This window comes from Aythya fuligula, chromosome 2 (assembly GCF_009819795.1).
Source record: "Aythya fuligula isolate bAytFul2 chromosome 2, bAytFul2.pri, whole genome shotgun sequence".
Taxonomy (NCBI): Eukaryota; Metazoa; Chordata; class Aves; order Anseriformes; family Anatidae; genus Aythya; species Aythya fuligula.
Window position 1 is genome coordinate 141,206,659 of NC_045560.1, and position 14,803 is coordinate 141,221,461.

A 14,803-nucleotide genomic window follows, 5' to 3' on the forward strand; every position below is an offset into this window, starting at 1 on the left:
CGCAACTTATTACTATTAATGGATTCTTATACTTAATTAATGCCCACAGGATCTAGTTAAGACTATACAAAAATTCTTAATTAAGCATGCAGAGAGTTGTCTTTGGGACGGCAATTTCAAGCTTGTGTATACTGAGCTAGTAAATTCTAAAAATTAAGCTCATGTTACCTTATCATATGAACTCAGAAACTTGGATCTGCAATGTTCACTGCCAAAGTTAAAACCAGTCTCAGGAGGCTCTCAGGATATAGCTTAGAGAACCATGTTGTGGAGGAAATACTCTTTGACTTGCTTAAGGTTTGCTAGTGTTGTCAATTCATCAAGTTGATTTATATTTCTTGTTTTCCTCAGCTTTCCCAAACTGTCTCCTTTTTGTCTTTTTTCATGGCGTGCTGAATGATGTAATTCTGGGAGTGTTCTCTATTTGTGAGTGTCAATAGCTAGGAAGATTGATCTCTTAAGCATAAAAACCTCCTGTGGTTATGGTCTCTTCTTGCACTTTACTTTGGTAGTCAGAAAGAATAAGGCTGAACTAGAAATTCACAATGTTACAGTTCTTATATATATATTCCAAATATGTAATAATAGTTCATTCTAGTCAAAACAAAGAAAAATAAATAAAATTTTCAAGATGACCTACAACATTTTTATTTGAATTTCTCATTCACGGTGATGCTGCGATAAAACTAAAAAGCATGCTAAAATGTCCTTTTCTCTATATTGCCTTGTATAGTAATCCACTTGCAGAAAGTTTGTTAATTTATTTTCTTACCTATTTTTCTTTCATGCTGGGAAATTTTAAACAAGATGTATGGTACTGTCTAAAGTTCCAAATTTAATAAATAAGTGTCAGGTAGGATCAGGTTCAAAGGCAGCTGTATTAAATACAGAGTCCTTAATTCATACGATCCAAATGGCTTGAATTTCCTATATTATTCATCCAATATTTTCTGGCACTCATCTTTACCATCCCTACACAATTTAATATCTGTAAGTTCTCTCTTTGAGAAGCCTGTCCACACTCTTGAACTACTGTTCAAACAAATGAATCATTTGGTTGGCATCAAAGACAAAGTAATATATGTACTTTATCAATCCCCAGCTTCCATGGATCCTATACACGTACATTTTTCCATGTGCCACAGATGTCCCAGAGTTGTCTTCTCTTACCTGTCATCTACTTGAAGGATGCCACCATTGTTACAATACAGAATTAACCTTGATATTACTAACTAAAATAGGTTCTAGATCCTTTAGGTACTGAGCCCAAGTATCTCTATATGCCTTGTATCTCATACAGAAGACGGAGACTTCCATGCTTTTCTACATTGGTAAACTCTAAATTCAATTACTATGTTCTTCTTCCTTGGTATGTGTCAACTCTCCAAACTGTAATTCTGACTGACTCATGATTGATCTGACTGATAGATTTCAAAATAAAAGAGACTTTTTTTTTTTTTTATAAGAAGTTTAGAAAAAAAAGGATGCATTTTTGATTTTTAAATTGGTAATATTTAACATTAGCTGTGATTTATACAACAAGCTTATTGTGAGCTTTGCGCAGTTTTTAATCAGTCACTTCAAAACACCTTTAACATTATTATGTGAAATTTGGATCACTGCTTTTCCTGTTGTTTCCTGCAGAAGTGGCACAAGATCAGAACACGTCAGATCCAGAAAACAGATTTCACATGACTATTGCCTTTTTAGAGCATTTTAAGCTTTATTAGCAAAATGCTTTCAACTTTGAATTAAGTGATGGAGCTTGTTGGCATTACAAAAGTTTTCAAAACCACTGTTTTCATTTCCAAGAAGAAAAATCTTAATACCAAAAACATTTCTGTTTCCAACTACAACACTATCTGGCATAAATGGATATCATAACCATAATTCCCTGCTCTTAGTGAGTGTGAAAGGTTCTCTCTTCCTCTCTTCCACAGTAAGAAGAGAGGAATGCAGTGGAAGGGTCAGTTTTATACTCAGCAGAACACAATGTATGTGTTTTTAGGCAAGTTGCTCAAGACTACATCCGAAAAAGGCAGTAGGCAACACTTACAGTGCATAACAACAGGATCCAGTCTCCTCTTACATGTATAATGCAGGTGGACGGCTGCATGTCCTAGGAGGCAATCCAAAATAAGTGGAGAGCTGTCTAAATCTAGCTAACAGAGAGGTCTGAATTATCGCTGAGAACAGTAACTGGACCAAGCGCTTGTGAGGCACAATTTCCTACGTCCTGCTGAGACAGAAAGCTTTGGGCAGGTGCAGAAGCACAAAGCTCAATGTCCAGGGAAGTGAGTCAGAACCCCTCCCAAACACTTCAAACACACATTTCTCAAATTTCAGTACATTCAGCATCAGGTGGCAGCTGACAAGGCTTTTAAAAGGACCAAAATTTTTGATTTGTATGCTTAAAGGTTTTGTCTGTCTCCCACGTTATGCATTACAGCTAGCTCAGCAATCCTGAAGCACTGCCCTCTACAAGCTAATTTCTCAGTTTACCTCAGTTATGTCTGCATTACGCTGTAATGTGCAGAGCAGGTGTGTGCTAAATCCTTTATGGACCTGGCACTAAACCTTTCTGTATTCAATTCCTCTATCTGTAAAACAGGAGCAAGATTTATCTACCCTACAGGAATATTATGGGAATAAATACATATATGTTTTCTGACATCTTCACAGACACAGGCATTGTAGAACTAGTTGGAAGGACAGCACTGCTGTACAAGGACTAAACGGTGGTCCTTCCAATTCAGTGATTTATAAGAAAATTAAGAAACACCTCTGAGGGAAGAAAAATAATCAGGTATATGCAGTCTTTCTAGACATCATTTGAATTCCAGTTTAGATCTTTCAGCTGTCAAAGGCATTACACATAATTACGCTGTAGCTGGTATTAAGAATTAGTAGTTTATCGTAGCTCAAAGTAAGCAACATAATAAATACAGAAACACTTTTAACATTTTTTTTTTCTTTTTTTTTTTTAATTATTTTTCAGATAGTAGGGCACATTTACTGATGGAGCTAGAGGATTGATTTGATCATGGAGTCTGATGCCTTTCCTAGAAGAGCTCTTGTCAGAGCTGAAAGTGAACAAGAAACAAGTAAGTTTCTAGTGATACTTTCTGAAACAAACAAACAAACAAACAAACAAATAAATCCTTTTGACATATCTAAGGTTAAAACATTTTTGAACACCCTTTTACTTTATATTGCTCTGGAAGTGGAGTTCCAATTATTTCTTATGCTGTGCTGAAATCAAGAGCTTACTTTACTGCAAAACCCTCCATCCACATAGTCAGTGGCCTGCACAAGTTACAGAGCCGAAGGATAAAGAGGAGAGAGAGGTGGCCTAATGCAGTATAACACAGCCTGTGGGTCACCAGCAGAGCTCTGCCTGCAACCTATCTCAGGGCTTCTCTGACTCAGCACCTGAGATTTGTCATCTTGGTGGTTTTTAAAACAGCAAGTGGTTTGAGGAATGAACAGAAATCCACCATTCATTGTCTTCTCCAAAACCAGCCCAGGGAGCATGAAACAAACTAGTAGCTAATAAGCTTAAAGCAAACAAAAGCGGGTGCCTCCTCCTGAGGCGTGTGTTTAAATTGTAAAGCTTTGTGACACCTGAACTGGTTGTTGAAAGCATCTACAGATTAAAAAATAAGGCAAATTTATTTACAGAAAGTAATGGCATCTGATTCAGGATGTCCCAGGCTAACATTTGCTGAGACCAGGGAAGCACTGCTTTACATTTGCCCTGTCCTGTATTTTTCCATAGCATCAGCCTTGGACATTGCAGGAAACAAGACACCGGGCGGAGTGGGCCTTCAATCTAGCTCAGTATGGCTTTGTATTTGAGCTTGTGGGACATTAGGATTGGTAACATCTAGGGCTGACCCATGGATTTTGGTGCCTTGATGAGGAGGCCTCGGTGAGCTGCTCACTGCATTCGCCTGGCGGGCCTGCATGGAAGCCGTGTTAACAGTGGTCAGGGCGAGCAGAGCTGTTCGCTGTGTTTCTGTGAAATACAGCAGCTCTGCTAGACACAGGGGGACACACGGCCCTGGGGGTACACGCGGCCAAATGGCGGAGGGGAAGAAAAAAAAACAACACCAAAACCACAAGAGGCCAAGCGCCAGCTTTTTATTAACTCTCAGCCGAGAATGGCTCTTCGGGGGATCGCCCTACAACCTCCTCCCGACCCTTGGTGCTAGGCTCGGGCAGGCAGCAACCCCTCAGCGCCGTCCCTCAGGCGGGGTCCCGCCGGCGGCCGCCCCTTCGCCCCGCCCGGCCTCGCCCCGCCGCCGCCATCGCCGCCAATGAGGGCCGGGGCCGTCACGGCGCCGCGTCACGGGGCGGCCGCCAAGATGGCGAAGGTCTCGGAGATGTACGACGTGACCTGGGAAGGTACCGCCGCGGACCGGGGCGGGCGGCTCGGGAGGCCGGGGCGGCTCTGGCAGGGGGCCTTGCGGCCGGAGGAGGATCCCGGCAGAACCCGGGGGGGAGCCGCGAGGGGCCGGGTTGTCGCCGCGGGACGTGCTGGCCCCGGTGGCCGGGGACGCCTGAGGGGGTCGCGGGTCCCCCCTGTGCTTGAAGGACCCCCCGCTCCCCTGGGGGCATCGCTGCTGCTCCCCCCTTGTGCTCCTGTGAGAAAATAAACAGCAACTGAACCGGGTCAGCAGTTCGTGTCAGCTCGCTTTTTTTGTTGTTTTTTTTTTTTTTTTTTTTTTTTTTTTCGCTCTAACCAAGTTTAATTACTCGCTCAGGTCTGTGTTTAAGCTCTGCTGGCCCAGGGCGCTGCAGAGCCCAGCAGGATACCGGCCGGGCTGTTGGTGGTGCCAGCAGAGGCACAGGTCGCTGGATCCAGGCCCTGCTGGCTGCTGCCACCATCTCGTCCCAAGATATGTTCCTCACCACTCATGTTATTCAGAAATTATATAAACACCAGCTGAACTTTATGTCCCTACCACATTTTAAGCTATGCTTCATGGTCATTATCAGTTTGGTAAGAGCAGTTCAGGAAAAATTAGTTTTCTTACTGGTAGTCAAGCTACACACGGGCTTTTGGCGGTGCTTTGTCCAAAGCCCCTCCACAAGGAGCTGCAGCTCTGAACCACTGCAGCATCAGCTCAGGTTGTTCTTGCAAGGTTCCTGGTGGATGTGGCCACTGTTGGCCAGAAACTGTTTTGTTTTGTTTTGTTTTGTTTTTCATTTGCTCTGCCCTTGTATGTGCATGTGGAAAGCCCGGGGTTCAGTTTGAAAGAAAAGGCTTCTCTGTTTCTTCCACTGCCCCAAACACGTTGGGATAAAGTATGTCAATACTTGATCAATTTGCTGTTGTACCTATGGTCGACCCTTTTTCTTTTAGTCAAAGCCTCAAAAGTGATAAATTAGTTTAGGTCAAGGTTTAGGATAAAAAAGCAAGTATCTTCCAATCTAAGAAAACCACTATTGGCTTGAATGCCTGAAAATTATCTCATATTTTGCTAGATCTTGAAGACGAACATCAAGGTTTTGAAAAGCCTGCTTTACAGATTTTGATATCCATTTGATCACAATGATTTTTTATAGCAGTAGTTAACTATGGTTTACCTTAAATTGTGAGTGGCTCATCTCATAAGCAGCACATGTTCAAATGCAAGTCCATATAGCACTGGAGCCCAAGAGTCTCCCAGCAGGAACAAGTTAATCAGTTTTGTCCATAAAGGAATAACCTTTAGCTAAATAGTCCAATGAGTCGCAAATATTCTATGGTAGAGAAGATAACGTGTTGTTAGGGAGAAGCAGTGTGGTCTTTTGTTGTTGTTGTTGATGTTTGTTTATTGTTTATGAAAAAATAATTAAGCAGTTGGGGGAAAAAGTTAACAACGATGCTCAGCATAGATTGTTGGTTGGTTTGGTTTTGTAGAATGGGGAAAGAGGAGGAACACTGCATGGGATATATTTTAGCAGATGTCGGTAGCCAGCACCTTTTTCTAAAAGGCTACAAAGCAAAACAGAACGGAATTTGAAATGTTTAGTTTTCAGGTCAAATTGCATTAATCTCAGAAAATATTTTGTCTGGTATAGAAAAGAAATGCTTAAGGATGAAAAAGAGGGCTTCCTTTCCACTGTGCATGGTGGTTTGTTTGTAGCTAACTTTCTCTTTGATGCTCACTTGCATTACCTTGATGTCCTTAGGCTAGTTAGCACTTTGGAAAAAGATGGCTTGCCAATGCTTTTATGTGTCTTGTGAGAAGGTAATAACAGTTGTGAAGCTCAACCGAAATAGAGACTCGTGGGGAGGCCGCTGCATGGGAAGGAAAGTTGTGTGGAGTATTACTAGCTTTATTGTTAGGCTTTCCCAAAAGTTGCTCTGAAAACAGCTCGTGAAAATAACTTTTTCCGTTTTTCCTTTGCCTGAATATAAACTGTTTCAAATATAAAATCAGATGTTTATATTTTTTCCCCTCATTTCTGAAGTGTCAGTGATTGGGAAGAGAAGTAGGATGTTTTGCGGACCAGTAATGTGCAGTGGCTGTACACATGTTCTCTGTAATTAGCCTTGCCTTGTTTTGGCTGAGAGTATTGCAGAGGCAACGTGGCTTTAATGTAAAGGTCACAGAATGGCCGAGGTAGTCAGGGACCTCTGAAGATCATCTAGTCCAACTCCCCTGCCGAGACGGATCACCTAGAGCACATTGTGCAGGATGGCCTCCAGGCGGGTTTTGGATATCTCCAGAGAAGGAGACTCCAAGTCTCCTTCCAAGTATCACAAGACTGCAAATCGGGGGTGTAGGATGCTCAAGCCATTTGAGCATCTTGACCTTGAAGACCCGTGTTGGTACAGGGGTCTACATCTGTTTCAGAAGCACATGTTTGAAAAATTGTGGTGTTTTTTTTTTCTCTTTCTTACTTGATCTTGCATCTCTTAACAAGCGAATAAATTCTTGCAACAGGCAGCACAAAGACTCTTCTCAGAGAAGAAGGCTTTTCTCTCTACTCCCTGTGTTTTTCAATGGATCCCCAGTACAAAGAGGCTTTTAATTCATGGGATGATCCAGTAGCATTGTGACCTAGTCCCTAAGAAAGAACCTGAACAGAACGGTTGATTTTGCAACCAGGTTTATGGTTGATATTTATCTGAAAAGTGTCCTTCATGTCTTAGTCCTTTCTAAACAGGGTGGTTTTTAATTACATGTTGCTCAAAGATGAAACAGGGATTAGGGGGTTAGGGAAGAAGAATGAATGTGAGGTAGATACTGAGGACTTGAAACCTATGGTCCAACTAAAGAATCAAAGTAAGAATCCTTATAGAAGGAGTACTTAGTATCTGCTTGCTCTGGCCAAATTAACTGACACCTTAACAGAAAGAAAAATAAAATATGGGTTATTTCCTTTGGCCTCCTGTGGACTGCATGCACGTTTTTAGGGAACATCAGATTTCATGGCATGTGTGCGTGTTCCTTCGAACTTAAAATGTTTTGGGACGTATAGGCAGAGAACCTAAACCAGGTTCATTAGTTGCTCAAGACCAACCTGCATACACAACTGAGGAGTAATTGTAATTAAAACTAGACATTTCTTAATCCCAGGGTGCTATTGTCCAACCTTGTGTTACATAACCTTTGTACACTCGCCTCTAAGACTTCAGTTATTAGAGGCTGACTCTTTTGATAGCTTTCATAGTAAAAAAATTGACAACACTGTAAAAAGCCCTGGTAAGTTTTATTACAGTTTTTAGCATTTTCTTCTACCTTTTGTTTAGAATTCAGTGCTTCTGAAACTAATAAGCCTTTTGATGGATTCACATGACTGAGAACATTGAGTTTTACTTTGTTTATTTTCAGTCGTCGTCTGACACGCTGTGCTCTGTCTTTTTCCACTGCGGTAAATTTCAGTAACTGGTTGATGAATGGTAGATGTACGTTCTATTAGTACATAATTTAGAAACTGTTCCATTTGGAATTGGACTGCAAAGGAGGCATTGATAATTTCCCAGTACATTCAGATGAATGATTTGCTTATATGCGTGTGGCTTGTAAAGTTTTGTGACCGTTCATGTTCTCTCACATTCTTGCTGTCTAACTTTGAATTTCCAGGGACCATCATGTGTCTAGAGCCGTTTAACTTTGCTCATGCGTATGAAACGTAACCCTGTGGTGGTTTTGGTCAAGTTTCAAAACGCAAAATGTAGCACAATAACAGTGTTATGAGTGATCCGAGATGACTTCAGGTGGAGGGAAGAAAAGTCAGTGCTGAATTTTTAGCTGTCAGTTACATTAACTGTGTGTTTTGAAGTGCAAGAAAAGCTGACAGTGTTTAGATCTGTCATTGTGTTTGTTTTTCCAGCTGTTGTAAAGTTAAATAAAATACTGGCAGTGGTTTTCATGGCACCTTCCTAGGAGTAAAACCACTACTTAATAGTAAAACTGTTTTCCTTGAGTACAACCAAAATGTGTTCTTTTGTATGGGACACGTGCATGTATAGTATAGTATAGAAGTGTAAGTATGTGCACAAAGTCATTCTTAGCAATTTTCTAATCCAAAGGATGCATAAAACCTAGGCTGGGTGATGCTGGGTGCATGACCTTGAGTATGCCCGCAGACTCAGAGATACAGTTCCTAGTTAATGTACTCTTGGAACTGGAAGCAAACAAAAATCCTAAAGCTAAAGGAAACTGCCTTTATCTTATCTAGATGAGCAATGAGAGTTTTCACCTCTGAGCACTTCCCTGACATAGAAACACTTCGTTTCCACGTCTGTCTGTCTTGCAGCTCCCATTGGTATGAGTGTGCAGATTCTTTGGAACAGAATTTTATAACATTTTTCCTACACTGATAAAAATGAGCAGTGAGTGAGTTCTCATTGTTTTTCTAATACTTTCTTTCTTCAAGTGAAAGAGTATTCATATGGAGCAGAAATGCAATTTTGGTTATGGTGTGTAAATGTAAGTGTAATACTACTTGGAAGAAAACTCCTGAAGCTTGTGTTTCCTAACACTGGGTAACGTTCATGAAATTGTATTACTTATTGGGTAACCATGTGTCAGTTTTGAGTGTGTGCTGTTTTGTTGTTTGTTATTATTTTTTTTTAAACTGCATATTAACTAAATAGCCTGCAAACTCAGAAGTTGAATTGATTATTTATATTACAGCATAAGCAAGGTTCGAGGTACAATTCTAGAGGTCTACCTCTTCTCTAGTAGTTTTCTTCTATTGATGGAAGTCACCTTTTCAGATCTGTTGCTTTCTAAATCATTCTTCGTATGCATAATTTAAAGAAATAAATTTCAAATCCCATTACTAACTGGAAATCGCAATATTTTAGTCTGATTTCTTTTCCTCTTTACCCTCAGATATGCGTGATAAAATGAGGAAATGGAGGGAAGAAAACTACCGAAACAGTGAACAGATAGTGGATGTTGGAGAAGAGTTAATTAATGAATATGCCTCTAAGCTTGGAGATGACAGTAAGGAAACATTTTTTACGGCATTCATTGCTTTTAGATTTTATGCATTTGTCTGCTTTTGTTTTTCTCTTTTCAGACTCTGTGTTATACCTGTATGTTGCCTTTGTGTATCTGCTGGTGTTGCTAGAATATATATTAACTTTTTATTATATCAGGCTGCCAAAATTCCCAGATTTTGTTTCCCAAATATGGGGTGCAGTGAAAACAGATGGAAAAATTACCTGCTAGAACACTTAGTTTGCTATACTATGAGTTAGATGATTATATGAAGTTGTTAGTCTTTTATGTAGCTGTCATTTGACTGATTTTCTGTTCTTCAACAGCACAGCAAACATCTAAAAGGATAATTTTATAATAGAGAAAGCTGTTCCTTAATCAAATCATACATGCTGCAGAAATTAATATTAAGGCCATTTTTATTATATCATTACATTTGTGATACTACAGATGAAGTGATACTACATCTCCACTATCCATGCAATTATTATTTTTACATTATTTTAACTGCCTTATACTAACTTCATAGACAGGAGGAGACAGAAACTTGGCATGTGATGTTTCGTACTGCAAAAGAATTGTTTGGAAACATGTCACAACTGTATAATAGCACTCTGTACTGTAAGCATAATAGAAAACAAAGTATAACAAAGTGTCACACAGGCAGGTTTTTATTTTAATGCTCATTCTTTTTTCTGTATTTTACCTTCTTTATAGTTCAGATAACTTTATATAGACTTCATTTTAATACATTTTTATTTTAGTTCTTGAATTTTTCTTAATTGCTGTTGTGTAGAACCTAGTGGATTTTTGCAGCCACAATAATGCAATGTATTTACTAATATAAGCTATAATATACTAATAACTTTGTTGAGCTTTAGTAAGTTAACTTTAATTTTGAATAGCTAACTGCATCCAGTGTTCCAGAATTCACATAGTTACTTCAGGAAAACATTTTGCTTCATTAATTTATCAGGTGAGGCATTTTTTGGTGCTGGCTTTGTGGTCTACAGGTAGACTTTGTGGTTCTACAAGTAGACCTTGATGTCAGTACTTTGCTCTGGTTCTGCCTTGCAGAACTTCTGGGCAGTAATTCTGTTGTGAAGCTCGCTCACTTCTCAGAAACTTAGTCACCAATGTTATACTTTTTCAGGTATAAACGTGCGGATAATCTACCCAAAGAATCAATCATGTATTCATGTGTTACATGTATCATGTAAAAGACTTCATAGCCGTGAAGCATGAAGTGTTTGGAGATTCAGTACCTGAAGACAATGTTCTGTGCTTGTCTTACACTGTAACTGATGAATGCACTTGCTGGTAGGCTGCAGGATGGGCTTAATACAGTGATACAGTGACCTGCAAAAGAATTGTTATCATGTCCCTCTGCTATAGAAAAAAAAAAACAGTTTGATTTTACTTTCTCATTACAATGTTGTTAATAATCTATGGGAATTGTAGTTTATTGAGCCATTATTGAAGATCTTGGTATTCCTCTAGGATCGTGGCATTCCTCTCAGATCTTAACAGTGTCCTTCTGAAACACTGTCCTAAGTAACACAAGCAAAGTCAGTACTTGTCATTCCTTTCTTGTCAGTGTCAAATACGACCTTTTCATGATGTATGTATCTTATTGCTTCATAAACCTGACATTCAGAATTTGTTAGATTAAGTAGCTTCATTTTCTAAGTTCCTTAGCAAATGGATAAAAGTATTTAAAATTTATGTACGTAATTGGGTTCCCTTTTTTTAAAAGTACTGTCAGAATGGCAACTTTGTGCAGTTTAAAAAACAAAACAGCAGCAGCAATGAGGCCTATAGCTCACATAGAATTCTTTATTGGATAGCTATGAAAGGTAAATGAGTTGTATACAATGGATGTCTTGTTGCTTAATGTATTTTCAAAAAAAAAAAAAAACAACTGGATATTACAATGTTTAATTCCAGAATGCGTACAGAAGGCAAAATAGTGAATGCAGTGGGATACATTTATTTGGATATCCATGTAACTTGGGTCCCCAGGCAGAAGGCATCCAATATAATTGGAAAAAAAAAAATGAGGATTTTATCATTACTGAAGTTTTAAAAATAAAAATAGCTAACTGAATTTTGAGCCTAAAGGGTGAGGGTATAATTATCCACTTCATAATTTTCATGAAAACTAGGGATTCATTTGGACACTCAGTAGACCAAATTTACAGAATTAGATTTCAAAGTAGAAGAGTAAGACCCTTGGCTTTGTGTTATTTTTTACTAAGCTTAAGTAAGAAAGTTTTAATACAAGTTAGAAAAACTCATACCTACCCCTGAAATGGTTATTTCAGGCTCTTGCTGCAAATGTTCTTTTGTGAAATATCTGACATTGACATGTATTAGGGATAGAGCATCAAAGTAGAGGTTTGTTCTAATGAGGAGAGCTGTGCATAAGCTATAAAATTGATTTTTTTTTTTTAACTTACATACAGCATTTAAATTGTGTGTTATGTTATCTGTATTTTGTATGTAAAAAACGTATTTTTACAGTCATGAAAAGATCATGTATGTTATATGGTAAAAAGAGAATATATGCCCTACAGATGGTTCCAATGGGGAAGAAGGGTTACAGACAACTTAATGCAGTCAGTACTTGCAGCATTACATGTTTCCTTCTGCCATAGCATGACTTTCTGTCACTTGTGTAGCTGTATTGTTAAGTTCTGTACATTCAAGAACTCGGTAGGCCTAAAACAGAACTATTATAATCTGTCATTGATTTAGAGACATTGTTCAGTTCCAGGAAGAAGACGGTATTTATAGGACTTCTGGCAGTGAAACAGTTAAGGAAAATTTGTTTTCATTCTAGCCCAAATGGCTGTTCTCCAGGTCTGATCAGAGAGCATGTCCTAATGGGGATCTGTTTAAAAGATTGCAGCTATAATGTTAGGAATAGCAGAGGATTAGAGCTTTTTGCCTTTCAAGATGTCAAAAGGTACTTTATGTTACTGAAAGCAATAAAACTGCTTTAATGCGTTTTTAATTAATTCCAGCAGTTTCTTTAAATGTCCCTGTTTCAGTAGTGATCCACAGGAGTAGTAGGGGAAAGATAAACAGACAGAATTCATTAACCTTGTTTACACTGTAGGTGTTTCCCATAATCTTAAAAAACAAAAACAAACAACAAAACACAACAACAATTATCTAAATTTGATGTCTCTTTTATGTCCAGTTTGGATAATATATGAACAGGTGATGATTGCTGCCCTGGACTGCAGTCGAGATGATTTGGCAATGGTAAGTTTTCATGTTGACTTTTCTCTCAAACCTTCGGTTTTCTTCCTGGGTATTTCTTCCAGATAGCTCTTTGGACAGTTATAGGATATTCTGAAGTTCATAGCTTAGACTTATAGAATATTGAGAAAAAGACTGCTGGGAAGAAACTATCTCCACCCACCTTCTCTCATGTGTGACTTTTGTTTAGACAGATCGTGTCTCTTCCAATAGCCCTGAAAATATTTACAGCTACTCTGGTATGGGCTAAATGTCAAGAATAATACTGAAGTTGCCATATTGCACAGAGTGTGTTTGTTTATTAAAAACCTCTCCAATTATATTGTTTCTTGAATGTTTTGAGGTAAAATGCCCTGCCACATACATCATATTACATGTTGTGCTGGCTATTCTTGCTGACAAAGTCACTGCCTTATTGGAGCAATCCCAGCAGATGGCCACCAAGATGAATAAGGAGCTGGACTTCATAATGTATACAGAAAGGCTGAGAGATATGTGTTCAAGTCCTTAGAAAGTGAAGAGGAGATCTTATTGTGATCTTCAAATCTCTGCATATATAATATGTAGTGGGAAGTTACAAAGAAAGTAGAGACAGACTTGTAGAGGTGTATCAGCAGACAGCTGTGATAGACATATGCAGCAACAGAGGAAATTCCAATTTCCAGCATCAGGAAAAAGCTTGTAACAATGAGGATGGTGAACACTTCAGGACACATGGCACAGAGAAGCAGTATTTTTTCCTTCTTCGGAGGTACTCAGAAACATTGTGATGTGGCCTGAACCACCTTCTGGCTCTGTTATGACTGGGGATTTAGCACAGGTGACCTCCAAAGGCCCTTTCTAATTCAAATTATTCAGTGGTTTTAATATAAATATTGGTAATGGGTATTTGGTTTTAGTAATTTTGTATGCAAATTTATTTGAATTATACAAGTAGCAATTCAGATAAAATGAGCTTGTTTAGAAATCTTAACTAATGAAATTTGATGCCACCACCCCTAAAAAAAAACTAATACCATGACTTTAGCGGCTCCTCTAAAGGCAGGAACTGAAAAAGGAAAAAAAACTGCTTTGCAGTCAAATTTTAATAACATTTTCATACGTCCTTCACAAATGACTGAGAAAAAATCATGGGCTTGTCTTGTGCCTTGAAAGCCAACAACCTTGAGCTCATTCAAAGTAAAAAGAAAGATCCTTTCAAAAGTTCAGGTCCTTCATGGGAATTACTCTTCCAGTGCCTTATTCTCCCTAAGACAGCAAGACACCACATAAAGTCTTTGAGCTTCATGTGGTGTCATTTGGGTGAAATTTAATGGCCTGTGATATACAAGGGGTCAGACTAGAGGATGTAACTGGGAGAAGGGCAATTTGAAAGTAGGCAGAACTAGACAAGTTTATCTCATCTTTCATATGTGTATGGTAAAATGGAGTACACTGGAAAACACAGCACAACTCATTGAACTTGTTGTGAACCCACTGAACTTCCCTTTCTTTAGTGTCCCAAAAGAAAACATTTGTAGTATATAACTGTCTGTTTAAACAAAAACAAACAGACTTACTGTTTAAATAAATGTATTTCTGTGTTCTGATTTATATCTAAAACAGTTTTGGTCTTTATTTCCAGGGTCTTTTTAGGAAGACTTTCATGAAATTGTTGAGGCAGACAGTGTTGAAAGATCGGTTTTGAAACACTGTTTGTTTTTACTCACCCTGGAAGGGATTTTGAATTTCAGTTTCTATGCCCTCTAAGGTATATTGCTCAAGATCACGGAGTGCAGCATTTTATATGCAGCTCAGAAAGGAGGTTAAAAGCTTAGAGGGAAACTGAGATACTTTTTTTCTTTGATTGATTTATAATAAGTAGTTAATTCAATCAAGTCAACCTCATATGTGGCTTTCTGCTACAGCTGTAGCCCCACCGTAGACAAGCAGCTTTGGAACTTCTGTTTTTTAGAAAAGCTTTGGACAGCTGTGATGCATTTTGCTTAGGGGAATGGGTCTCATCTGCTCCAAATGAGGAGGCTGAGATGGATTGCACAAAATCACTTATCTGGCTTTTGTTTTGTTTTGTTTTCTTTTTATTATTG

At 38.7% G+C, this 14,803-nt stretch overlaps 1 protein-coding gene across 1 annotated transcript in view; it reads left to right on the forward strand.

Annotated features, from left to right (window-relative positions):
• Window positions 1-4,325: 4,325 nt before the first annotated feature.
• Window positions 4,326-14,803, forward strand: part of EMC2 (ER membrane protein complex subunit 2) — a 47,047-nt gene continuing 36,569 nt past the window's right edge. The window contains exons 1-3 of the mRNA XM_032182820.1: window positions 4,326-4,407; window positions 9,339-9,452; window positions 12,655-12,719. Of these exons, the coding sequence (XP_032038711.1) occupies window positions 4,368-4,407; window positions 9,339-9,452; window positions 12,655-12,719 (219 nt within the window). The 5' untranslated portion in view covers window positions 4,326-4,367. The remainder of the gene's footprint in view (window positions 4,408-9,338; window positions 9,453-12,654; window positions 12,720-14,803) is intronic.